Source organism: Tauraco erythrolophus, chromosome 6 (genome assembly GCF_009769465.1).
Source record: "Tauraco erythrolophus isolate bTauEry1 chromosome 6, bTauEry1.pri, whole genome shotgun sequence".
NCBI classification, from domain to species: Eukaryota; Metazoa; Chordata; class Aves; order Musophagiformes; family Musophagidae; genus Tauraco; species Tauraco erythrolophus.
In genome coordinates this window covers 57,886,079-57,898,839 of record NC_141470.1, presented here as the reverse complement: position 1 = coordinate 57,898,839, position 12,761 = coordinate 57,886,079, and the positions used below count along the sequence as shown (strand labels likewise).

General features: G+C 40.2%; 1 protein-coding gene across 1 annotated transcript in view; it reads right to left on the bottom strand.

Moving 5' to 3' along the window:
- VRK1 (VRK serine/threonine kinase 1) overlaps window positions 1-12,325 on the bottom strand; it is a 35,336-nt gene extending 23,011 nt beyond the window's left edge. Inside the window, exons 1-3 of the mRNA XM_086613229.1 lie at window positions 12,278-12,325; window positions 6,805-6,966; window positions 3,524-3,579 (exon numbers count right to left, since the gene is read on the bottom strand). Of these exons, the coding sequence (XP_086469355.1) occupies window positions 3,524-3,579; window positions 6,805-6,961 (213 nt within the window). The 5' untranslated portion in view covers window positions 6,962-6,966; window positions 12,278-12,325. The remainder of the gene's footprint in view (window positions 1-3,523; window positions 3,580-6,804; window positions 6,967-12,277) is intronic.
- Between the last annotated feature and the right edge of the window lie 436 nt (window positions 12,326-12,761).

Here is a 12,761-nt window from a genome sequence, read left to right as displayed (position 1 = left end):
TTTTAGTCTAGTTACTCACATATGTCCAAATTCATTCTACCTCAGTGACAATACCTGTTTTGGAATATCCTACACTCTAAAAAGCTAACCAAAAAAAGTATGCGATTACAGGCAAAGAAACCCAGAAAGAATACAATCACATGACATTAGTAAAAGTTCCGAGACATAAAACATCAATATTAAATGGTTTTAATTGTGACTTTTAAATGTGCATGTCACCATCTAGAAAACTGCTAAAGACCAGACTGTACCACTCAGCTAACAGAGGTTCACTGCTGCCCGACATTGACAAAGCAATGTGAAAACACCACATTGATGAACGTGGGCTCAGAGGCAGAGTAGGAAGATCAGTCAGACTCAGAGCAGACACCAGCTGAGGCACCACTCCGAGGCCTGGACACTTGATTACAAAGCTACTGCCTGGCTCCACCTCACTTTCTCCAGCAGCATTGCCCTGATAAACAATGGAGTCAACAGTTTTCGGGCCCCTCCTCATGGGACCAACATTCAGATCTAAGCCATGAACCTGAAAAAAACCAAACCAACTAGACCAGCTGACCAACGCACATTAACTTTGGTACATGCATATTTACTGTCAGCTGGTTTATTTATCCACTACGGACAACAAATTAGTGATACAGAGATCACACATACAGAGGAGAAGGGTTAAATAGCTGAATTCTTATACTGCAGTTCTCTTGAACAAACGTTACTTGACCTATTCACTTGTTTCTGTGTAGCATAATCCATTAATTCTCTAACTTAATTAGAATATAAATTATACATATTATTTTGATTCGATTTACATAGGTTTGAAGAATGTTATTTTCTTACTAAAATACAGCGAAAATTGCAGGTGTTAAAAACTCTTTAAAATATTTATCTTTAAATAAATTATTCCACAAAAAATATGTCTCAGTGCTGAAAAAGATGTATCTTTCTCTAGATACATCTAGAGTAAAAGTTGAAAATCTGGTATCTTTTTGTACTTGAGGGGATGGATATTAACCACAAAACAGATCTTCATGTTGACTATAAAGTTGTTTCCCCATAATACCATTAATTTTACATACAGATAAAGAAATGCAAACACTATGTTAAAAAGGCTCATGTAATGATGTCCAATATCTGCCATACTAGTCATCTTACAATACATTAAAACCAGAAAGACTTCAAATACAAATTTCTTCAACTTTATGCCCAGGGTCATTCTAAACACATGATTTGTAAAACTGAAATTAAAGTCTAATTAAAAAAGATATCATAATGAAAGAGATTATGGAGTATGTGTCAAAATCCAACAAATTTCTTCAAGTAGTACTTTAAGAATTCTGATCTTTTTCTGTCAGCAATCTAATGAAGTGATATTAAACTCTGCATCCACTCCTGAACAATGACATCTGAAAGGTCCACATGTTAAAAAGCATTTCTTTTTTAAATAAAAACTGTGATTCATTTCGTACTGCTCAGACATCAATACTATGAGGATGTGTCAAAGACTAAGCCAATTTCCATCCCGCTTTAATAGTTTAATTTGAAGAATGTTACTATAGAAGTCATATTTTGTTAAACACTAATAATTGTTCAAAGCTGTGAACCACTTTGCTTCAGCTGATGGATCAACTAGGAACCACCCAGGCATCAGCAAACAGGCCCTTATCCGTCGTTATGTTATACTAGACTGTAGAGGCACAGTATGTTACGGGTTGTTTGTGAGGGCAGCACAAAGACTGGGGCTACTCTTTATTGCCATAGAGACAAAATTGTAAAAGACAAATTAAAAGTGAATAGTCATCTGGGAGATTAGCAATGGGGGTATTTACAAATTGTTGCAACAAAGTCAACCTAGCATAAAAGCAATCCAAAAGTTACAACAGCTCTTCTTATATTCAGAGCCCAAAGTGGAGGAGAAGAAAACCAGATGGGCAGGTTTCAACCTCAGGAAAGAGGCGAATAGCAATTATGCACAGCATAAAATAATGCATATCTGATGATCTTCCAAGCAAGTCCAACTGGATTGATTCTTCCATGGAAGTTAAATGGCGCTTTGCTTCCTGATCAGTCCAAACTGGTCAGGAGACAGGAATTAAGACCCAGTGCCTCTCATGGGCAAGTCACTGCGGAGAACTTGAACGTCTGTTATCTGCCTCTAAAACAGGCCACAGCTCCTGCATAATTGGCACCCCTTGCCCTCAACAGCACAGGCTGGACATACAAAAGCAGGTCACCACCATGTAACAGCCGCAGGCTGGGGCCCCTGGTCTGTGCGGCATTCCTGCCCACAAACACCTAAGGCAGCAGCAGTCGCCTGATGTTGAAAGTCTGGTAGTGTGACATTTGCATCGTGAGCAGGGCTTTTTTCAGCAAGTGACAACATTTCAGAAAGAGAGTCATCACCAACAGTAGTATCTTGGGGTGTCTGAACAGTACCAAAACCAGTACTTGAGAATTTCCCTGTAGTCAGCAGATATAGATATCAATATTAAAGGCACATACTAACTAAAATGTATTTCATTCTAAATCAGCCTGATCTTTTAGTTCTAGGAACAAATGTTAAAAGTATTAACGTATTTACAGAAGTGGCAAGCTATTGAGGTAAAGTATTTCAGAATGGCCATACAGCTTAATAAATAAAAGAATAAAACATTCCAAACTGTGCTGAAGAACTAACTTTTTACATTGTGAAGTTCTTGTACAGTTTTCTGGTATTTGCTTTTGTTACAGGACCAGAAGTACCAGCAAGATGACAAATGGTCTGGATCTACTATAGCTATTCCCATATTCCCAGGCTTTTTACTAAAGACTTTACCAGGGAATCATACATAATGGTAGGATCTATACAAAATATAATCTAGCAGAATTTAAGAAAAAATACTTTATACGTCAGGAAGATAACATAGCCAAATCAACTTAAGAAAATCTTTTATATTTTAATATTAGTTGAAATTTTCTTGTGGTTTTAATAAGAAGAATTTGCTGATTTGCAACAATATAAATGAACTACTAACAATGCTTTTTCTTTGGACTAATCTTAGGTTAAAAAAATTATGTGTCGATGCCATTTTAATTCAATAGAATTAGAATGTGTATGTGTTTTATGATAAAACAATTAAAGGGCTTTATATCTGTGGGGACCTCGGGAATCAAAGTTTTGCTGTTTCTACTCCCAAGCCATCTGTCAGCTTACCAACATCCAGTGGTGAGCAACAATTCACACAGACTCACTGTTGAATCACAGAAATTCTGCAAAAGCTAGCCAGATTCTATTCATTTTGTGATATTTGGTCTGTTTACAGGAAGGAGTAAATGAAACACAATCTGATCCATTTCATGAACGTTTTTCAACTCCACTGATGTTCCATTATCCACTCTCATACACAGGAGTCCCAATTCTCACCACATTTACTTTTACTTTAAACAGCACCATGCAATTGTAATATTTTCAATCAGAAGATGTTTTAAATTACACGTGCTATTCTAGAACAAACATTTTCACATTGTGAAGATTTAAATGCTGTCTTACCACTTTTGCAACATAAGGTGCATCACTGCCAACCGACTTTGAAGAATTAACATCAGCTGTTAAAAAGGAAGCGTTCATTAGTAGTAGGAGAGGAAACTGTCACAAAAACACACATTTATTTACTACGCAGCATTGACAAACAAATGACAAAGCAATTCAGTACCGACATGAATGTACATCAGTACCTTAGACTTTGGTAAGGGAACTACTCTGTATGGCAAGACTACTCTATATGGATATGGTCTGGCATTCTCCTTTCTGTCTGAGGAGAACAGGCAGTTTACCAAATAAAGATCTTTTTTGTTATTCAGTAACTTTTTCCTAGTCAACAACATTTCTTTCCTTTTCTAGGACTGTGATGAACATAGGCAGTTGTGGATATAAAGATGAAAAACACATTCTCTATACTATTTTGCCATGTAACATATCTGAAAGTGACTTTCAGTTGCTACTAAGCTCAGGCTGTATTTGTGACAGAAGGAGACAGGTATGAAGGACACCAAGTTAGGCAAGCACAAAGTACAGGAACACTCAGGCGCACAGCTTTGTGCAAATGATGGGGAAGCAAAGAGAGGGCAAGCTGTGGCTTCAACAAAGCAGGAGTTCTGAACACAAAAGACTACACAATTTGAGTGAGCTGGAACTCCACTCTCAGTAAATTTAGTAGCTCATTGAGCAAGGCTGAGTAAGTAGTAGAGAGCTTCTTTGTCAAGAAGCCACCCTTAAGTCCTGTTTTCCTTCTTAATTCACTTATGCTGCAGTCTGTTCAGTCTGAAAGCAGGACAGATTATTAACTATTTCTTCCAACTCAGTATAATTCAATGCAACTTTTTCACCAAGAGGAGACCATAAATGCAGAGCAAAGGAAAACCTTATCATCCTTATCACATTAACTTTCGCCCCTTCAAAATTGTTTTGAAAACAACTAGGGGCAATCAAGTTCTTTCAATTCCCTGATGTATCCTCAAGACCTCTGTTCATCTGTTCAAATAACAGAGATACTAAGTATGGAACACTATCCACTAGAAGTTTTCCTCAAATTCAGTAAACAGCATTGCAAAACAAGATCTGTGCTGATGGTTTAAAGTCCAAGATTAAATCACACAGGATGTTGGCTGGGTCTGGGAGAGTGAAGAACCACTGTGTAGGGTTTAGTTTGCCAGAGCAGCCTAACCCACAACACCAGGGTAGGAGCAGATCAGGTCCAGGAACACTAGAGAACCTGAAGGTGCACAAGTCCATGGGACCTGATGAGATACATCCACGGGTCCTGAAGGAACTGGCAGCTGAAGTTGCTAGGCCACTAGCCATCATATTTGAGAGGTCCTGGCAGTCTGGTGAGGTTCCTACAGATTGGAAAAGGGCAAACGTAACTCCCATCTTTAAAAAAGGGACCAAGGACAACCCGGGAAACTACAGACCATTCAGCCTTACCTCCGTGCCAGGTAAAATCATGGAACAGATTCTCCTGGTAGCTGTACTAAGTCACATAAAAAATAACCAAGCGGTTGGTGACAGCCAATATGGCTTCACTAGGGGCAAGTCATGGCTGACTAATTTAGTGGCCTTCTATGACAAAGCCACAGCACTGGTTGACGTGGGTAAAGCAACGGATGTCGTTTTCCTGGACTTGTGCAAGCGTTTGACACTGTCCCACATAACATCCTTGTCTCTAAAATGGAGAGACACAGATTTGACAGATGGACCACTCGGTGGATAAAGAACTGGCTGGATGGTCGCACTCAAAGAGTTGTGGTCAATGGTGCGATGTCTACATGGAGACCAGTGTCAAGCGGTGTCCCTCAGGGGTCTGTTCTGGGTCCAGTGCTGTTCAACATCTTTGTCAGCAACATGGATGACGGCATTGAGTGCACCCTCAGTAAGTTTGCCGATGACACCAAGTTGTGTGGTGCCGTGGACTCACTTGAGGGAAGAGATGCCATCCAGAGGGACCTTGATAGGCTTGAGAATTGGACCAGTGCTAACTGCATGAGTTCAACAAGTCCTTCACCTGGGTTGGGCCAATCCTAGGCACAAATACAAACTGGGCACAGAGTGGGTTGAGAGTAGCCCTGAAGAGAAGGATTTGGGGGTGTTTATAGATGAGAAGCTCAACATGAGCCGGCAGTGTGCTCATGGAGCCCAGAAGGCCAACCGCATCCTGGGATGTATCAAGATTAATGTGGTCAGCAGGTCAAGAGAGGTGATTCTCCCCCTCTACTCTACTCTTGTGAGACCCCACCTCGAATACTGCGTCCAGTTCTGGTGTCCCCACCATAAGAGAGACATAGATTTGTTGAAGCGTGTTCAGAGGAGGGCCACAAAGATGATCCAAGGGCTGGAGCACCTCTGCTACGAGGACAGGTTGCGGGAGCTGGGATTGTTCAGCCTTGAAAAGAGAAGACTTCAGGGGGACCTAATAGCTGCCTTCCAATACCTGAAGGGAACCTACAGGAAGGCTGGGGAGGGACTTTTTACAAGAGTGTTCACTGGTAGAACAAGGGGAAATGGGTTTAAGTTGAAGGAGAACAGATTTAGATTGGATCTTAGGAAGAAATTCTTCAGTACGAGGGTGGTGAGACTTTGGATTAAATTGCCCAGGGAGGTTGTGGATGCCCCCTCCCTGGAGGTGTTCAAGGCCAGGTTGGACGGAGCCTTGAGTAGCCTGATCTAGTTGAGAGGCGTCCCTGCCCATGACAGGGAGGTTGGATTAGATGATCTCTAAGGTCCCTTCCAGCCTATGCCATATGATTCTATGATTTCAATTTGTTTTGAGCACTGGTTACAGACAAAAAAAGTATATGACTTATGAGAGAAGTCCACAAGGCAATGAAAAAGTCAAAAGCAGCGAAAAAGTCAAAAGCAGCAAAGTCGAAGACAGCCAAAATACTGGCTGATCAGTAGTCTCCACAGAATATTCTTAGACAGTTTTTGTTCAGAATTTGTGATATAAAGACACTCATGCAAAAATCCCTTCTTTCAGCCAGACCGAAAATCAGATTTAGATAAATACTTTCACTGCTAAAAAGTAAGAGATTTTAGTTTAAAAAAAAATGAATGAACTACCACTGGAATCTCATACAACCACAGTTCTTACAATGACCATTTGTTCACTCTTGCCATTTTTTTTCCAACATCATGAACCAAGTTAAGGTTCTAGTAAAAAAGATCACTTGAAGACACTCTGCATTTCTAACTTACAGTCAATTTTTTATTGCTTTGAATAAGGATAAACATCTTACTCTCCATTTTAAAGCATTATCAAAGATAACTACACTTACCAAGGTACAGACGTCCAAAGCCTCCTTGCCCTATAGGGACACCTAATTTCCATTCTTTTCTTGATGTATCTGCTAGAACCTCCCCCAGAGCAAACACTTCAGCAAGTTTCCTTTTTGCAGGGGCTCTTTTTCCAGCAGCCTTCTTATTATATGGCATTTTCCCTGGAGGAAGAGAAGAAAAAAGGAAAAAAAACACCATAGGTTACGTGCTGACCAGACTTACTTTATGTACAAATCTGTTAGAAGCATGAAAAACTATGGATCGTTGAAGTTTTAATTTGTTACTACAAAGATACTTTAAAAGAAATACAGTAAGTAGTTTCATTAGCATGAATTCTAAGTGAAACAACTTATTTTTCCAAGCATCACAAAAAAATTAACAGCAAAAATCTTCACAAGAGAAACCTATTGGAAGACCTTGTATAATACATGCTAGAAAAATCTCAGAATCTATTGTTCTCAATCACAACCAACCATAGGCCTAAACTTAGAAAAAAGTAAACTAATGAAATTAATAAAATCAAGCTCATCAGTTTTCCTAGAGTGAAACTTGCTTATTGAAGAAGTGTCATATAGTCCAAGTCTTCAGTAATACTATGAGGAATTCCTCTTGGCTGTAAAAAAATCCAAAAAGAAATTAAGCTGTTCAAGTAGTTAATTCTTTTTTCTCCTATATAGCTGCAAGTAACAAAAATGAAAGTCTGCTTATTTTTCACAGGGCAGCATTTAGTAGATCATCCACAAACGAGTACTTAACCTCTCTATATTATCACTCTTTATAACTACCTGAAAGGAGGTTGTAGCAAGGTGGGTGTTGGTCTCTTCTCCCAAGTAACAAACAATGAGACAAGAGTAAATGGCCTCAAGTTGCACCAGGGGAGGTTTAGATTGGATGTCAAGAAAAATTTCTCCACTGAAAGGGTTGTCAAGCATTTGAACGGGCTGCCCAGGGAAATGGTTGAGTCACCGCTCCTGGAGGTGTTTAAAACACGTGTAGAAGTAGCACTCGGACATAATTTAGTGGTGGACTTGGCAGTGTCAGATTAACAGTCCGACTCGACCTTCAAGGTCTCTTCCAACCTACATGATTCTGTGATTCTATAACTGCCTATTTTGAGATTATAAATGTCTATACAGTAACATTCTTCCCTATAATCAAGATACAGTTTAGAAATTTTACACTTAAATTTTAAGACTAACTTTACTCGCAGCTTTTTCCATACCCCATCTTCAAGAAACTGCTCTCTTTATACCTGTTCATCATCTTTTTTTTTTTTAACCTTCAAGGTGATATATACCATACTGTCTCAGAGGAAGGTTCTTCCTCCAGATAGGAGAAAAATGAGACTTCCAAGCACCAAACAATTCCAGATAGCTCAGCTAAGACCATACCAATTGAAAATACAATGGTGTCAAAGCTCCAGAAGGAACAGAGAGTGGTAGGAATGGCTACGTGTTGATATCACTTACAAGAGTAGGCTAAAAAGATCACAGCAGACCTTTCCACAGCTTCTCAAGACATGCAGATCAGGAAAAGTATTAAAACAAAGGAAAAACTGAAACAACCAGAAGAGGTAATGGGAAAATAAACCAGAAGACTGAAGCCCCAAGACTGACTCAGATAAGGAGAAAAACAAAGCACAAAAATCAGCAGTGTTGCCTAATGACTCAGATGCAGAACAAGATCACACTGTCATCTAAAGGGTACAAAAAACATGTACAAAATGTGTATACTGTCCTCAAACTAAAAACAACATGAGAGACGTGCTTGAAGGACTGCATCCCTTGACCTCTGAGTTACTACAAATAATTTCAGCGAGACTTGGACAGATGCACTTCGGTGTGTGAGCGCTGGACAGACTGCTGTCCAGTAGAAGAAAAACTTCTAGCCTCTTTTTCAATAAAGCTAGCAAGCCAATGAAATAAAAATTATTGATACAGTTCACATCCTTGACATTCACAGTGAGTGTCTTGATAGCAGTCTCACTTAAAAGGGAACTAAGTTTACTTAAAATAGCTCCTCAAGAGTATTAAAGAAGGAGCTGGTGTTTCCCCTCTTTCTTTTTTTTTTTTTCTCCTCCTTTTTTTGTTTAACATGGTCAATAATTGTATGCCTGAAGGTATGTAGTTAAAAAAAAAATAAATTAATGACAACTTCCCTTTATCCCTAAAAGCTAAAATTCAAAATGGACATAAGTTTGAACGTCCCCAGCTGGGAACCTTGCCCTTAACAAATACACTAGACACAGATACATGGTTTCTTGGCTGTCTATATTCATATCCATCTGTTAAGATGGCACTGTGCCTACTTACAAGTTGGTCAAACTATCAGTAGGCCATAGGTGCCAAACACTGATCGCTTTCAATGGGCAGCATGCACAATACTAAGCACTCACTCTTTTGCAAAAAAGCTGTTATCCATGGTAATATTTAAGCAATGGCTGCACATGCTTTCACATTTATTTGGGTAAAACAATTCAAGGATCTTCTATTGATTGAAAACCAAAAACACCTGGAGACTGCAAAAATTTTCTACATGAAAATATAGAACTCAAAAAAAAAGGCAAAAACAATGAAAAAAAAGATGATGATATTTTAATGCAAATTCTGTGATTGTATGTGCCTTTCAACTCACAATACAGCAAACACAAGGGGTTTGTCAGGAGACTTACGAACCAGCAAACAAGATGTAGAGCTGCCTACTGTACATTGCACAACTGGAATAAAGTAATCTACTTCTCCCTAAAATCACCTTTAAAAATTCACGCACACCCCCTAAAAAAAAAAATATACAAAATCACCTTTAACTTTCCTGCATCTCAATTACCTCTCCTCATCAGTAAATGGAAATATTTTCTATCCCACAGGTATTGTGAAGCTTAATTCATTAGTGCCTGCAACCACGCTGAAGTCCTTGGAAACAGAGTGCCATAGATGTCAAGTACTATACTATCATTCAAGTATCAAACAGACCTGACCCTACTTAGCTTAGGTATCTGACAAGAACAATTTTCAAGGTGCATGATTGTAAACAGCAGCATTTTATGTGGTTACAATATGCTCAAAACAAAGATTTTGCTACTGACAAGTATGAACAGCAGAAGTCTATTTGTCTAAACTCTCTCCAAAAGCCTCTTGGTACTACAAAGGCTATTTCTCCTGCTTCTCCCTAATAAAACATCTTGGAAGAAACTGAATATACTGTACTTGAGATATGCAGACAATTTTGCACCAATAGTGCTATTAGTGGTGTTATCTTTACAAATCTTGTCTGTAATGGTTGCTACTCTAGCGATACTTGAACTCTCAGAATACATATGAATAGCCACTTCTCAATGTGCGTTGGCATCCATTCTCAATAAAGCTCGGAAATTAATATAAATCAAATTTATTTCGAAAGAAGTATTTCTGCTGTGTGGCAAGTCAGACCAGTTTCTTCCTGATCCTCCTCTTTTATTGTCTGAAAATTGTCATTTTTATCTCAGTAGGACCTATTTTCATTCTCAACACAGAGAAGGCATGCTGGTGACCTGCACTCCTCTTCATGAATAGGTAGTCCCAGCAAGACCTGAAATCTAATTTTTAACAGTCATTAATACTGTTCATCAGTCATAGCAAGACATCTAAGTCTGCCTCCAAAAAAGGAAATAAAGACAAGCAAAAAACAAAAACAAGATTTTGCTCAATGAGTGGGAGGAAAGAACACAACACTTCAAGACTCTTGAATGCTGTAGAACTGTTTCATAGGAGAAACTACCAAAAAAAACCTACCTGCGGTACCAGTGACTTTGTAATACCAAGTAAGGTAAACAGTGAACAAAGACTTTCTTGCATAAGTGGGACATTCGGTGACTGGTCTATCATTGTGTTACATTTTTGAGTACCATTATAATCTCATTTCCTGGTGATTAAGACATCTGACAAATAATGGTCCTTACGGGGAAAGAACGCTAAGATTCTTTCCCCAAGAAATAAGAAAATGTCATTTTAAACAAAAGATATAAATGTACATTGGTGGACCACAATTAATGACAAGCATTTCATCACAATAGCATCATAGCGGGCAAACTGAACACTTTTTTCTGGTTTTGTTCTGGTTTGTTTTTTTGTTTTTATTAAACACTGCTGTGTGGCAGACTTAAAAATTTCAGAATGCAGCTTGTTCAGAGATAGGAAACAGTTATATACAAAAGGAATTACTGTGTTGCTAACTAATTTAAAATTGCTATCTCACAAATGCGGTTTCTTCTTCTGAACAGTATTTAAGGTTCTCCTGAAAATCCTGAGCATCACTAACATAGTTATTGCAATAAAGAACACAGTGAGCTTTACAAGGTACCAGATCGTCTGCCACTCCAAATCACCTCACCACATAACGAAATGCAAGTACCTATGCATGCGAATGAGACACTTAAAGGCTTTTTGATAGTCTGGCATACTGTATAAAAATCAACAGCTCTGAAATTCATTAGGAATCTTACCTCGTTTGGGAATTATCCCCAAGAATTAAGCGGGCAGCTTATTCCTACAGAGGAAGGAACAAGTCTTTTGACACAGTAATAGCTACAGGAAGCTTCACAATGGCTACAAATTTTGGCAATGATAAGAAGGGCCTATGGATTCCCTAATAATTAATGAAAGCCTTAAGCACAAATTGAAAACCAAAGAACACAACAGTTCACCCTGTCTGCTATCGCACAAGTCTTAAACAAGGAAGGCAAATGGCGAGAAATAGGAAGTGAAGAAAAAACACAACCACCGACAGAGAGAAAACAGCTTAGCCCAGTTCGTACACAACGGGCCTGTCCTGATCTTAAAATTGCAGATTTTATTTGTGATTTGTAGGTTTGCATTTATAAAAAAAATATTATGTTTACTTTAAAGCAAAACTCAGGATAGCCTCCCAACTAAGATGTTTTCCCTGTTAGCCGCACCGAGATGTTCCGGAAGGTGACAAACCTCTAAGCGGCACTGAATGTGACTTTTACTCCGCCTCCCCCACCCTGCCATACTGCTAAAACAAAAAAACACCAAAAAAAAAAAAAAAATCAGGAAGGAAAGCAAGTTAGACCGTTGCCATCAAAGGCAGCTTTAGAGTTAACACGCCATGGAGGTGGGGAAAGGAGGTGCAACAGACCCCCCAGGAGTGAAACTGCGGGAGCTCCTACCCACCCGCCCCCATTCCCTCCCTCCCTGCCGGCCCAGGGAGATGCCTCCAGCGCCACGGGAGGAGCAGGGAAGGTGCCTTCCCTAACCCCGGTAGCAGATGAGAGGGAGGAACAAGGCCCGAGCGGGCCCCGACGGGCCCCGGCGGTCCCACCAGCCTCCTCAGCGAGAGAGGCGGGAAAAACCGGCCGCAACCGGGCGAAAAGAGCCGGGGACGCACGGCGGAGCGAAGGGGAGATAAAACAGCACCCTCAAACCCGCCTCCTCAAAAAAGAACACCCCAAAAGCAGGCGCCGGTTGCAAATACCTCCTCCGTGCCCAGGCCCAGCTGCCGCTCCTTCCGCCCCGTCCGAAATTCCCGCACTGCCAGGGGCCCGCAGGCGGTCCGCCCGCCCCGCCGCTCACCTCCCACCATCGCCCGCGCCCATTGGGCCGGCGAGCGACGGCCGCCCTCCCTCGCCCCGCCCTTGGGGCGCGGTGCCTGCTGGGAAGTGTAGTCCGTGACCGCCGCGGGCCACCCGCGGCGGTCACGGACTACACTTCCCAGCAGGCATCGCGCCCTCCATGGGCCGAGAGCTGAGGTCTTCTACATCACTAATAATAAATGTGTTTTATTATTGAAGTCTTCTGCGTTAGTAATAATGAATAGTGGGCTACAGTAGTAATAATAAATGTGTGTACTAGAAATCCTAGGTACTCCTACAGATATCCAAGGATCCATAGCATTGTGAACTTTCCAGGGTATCACTGTGTATAGGAAAGACCAAAATGTTCACAGAATCACAGAATCA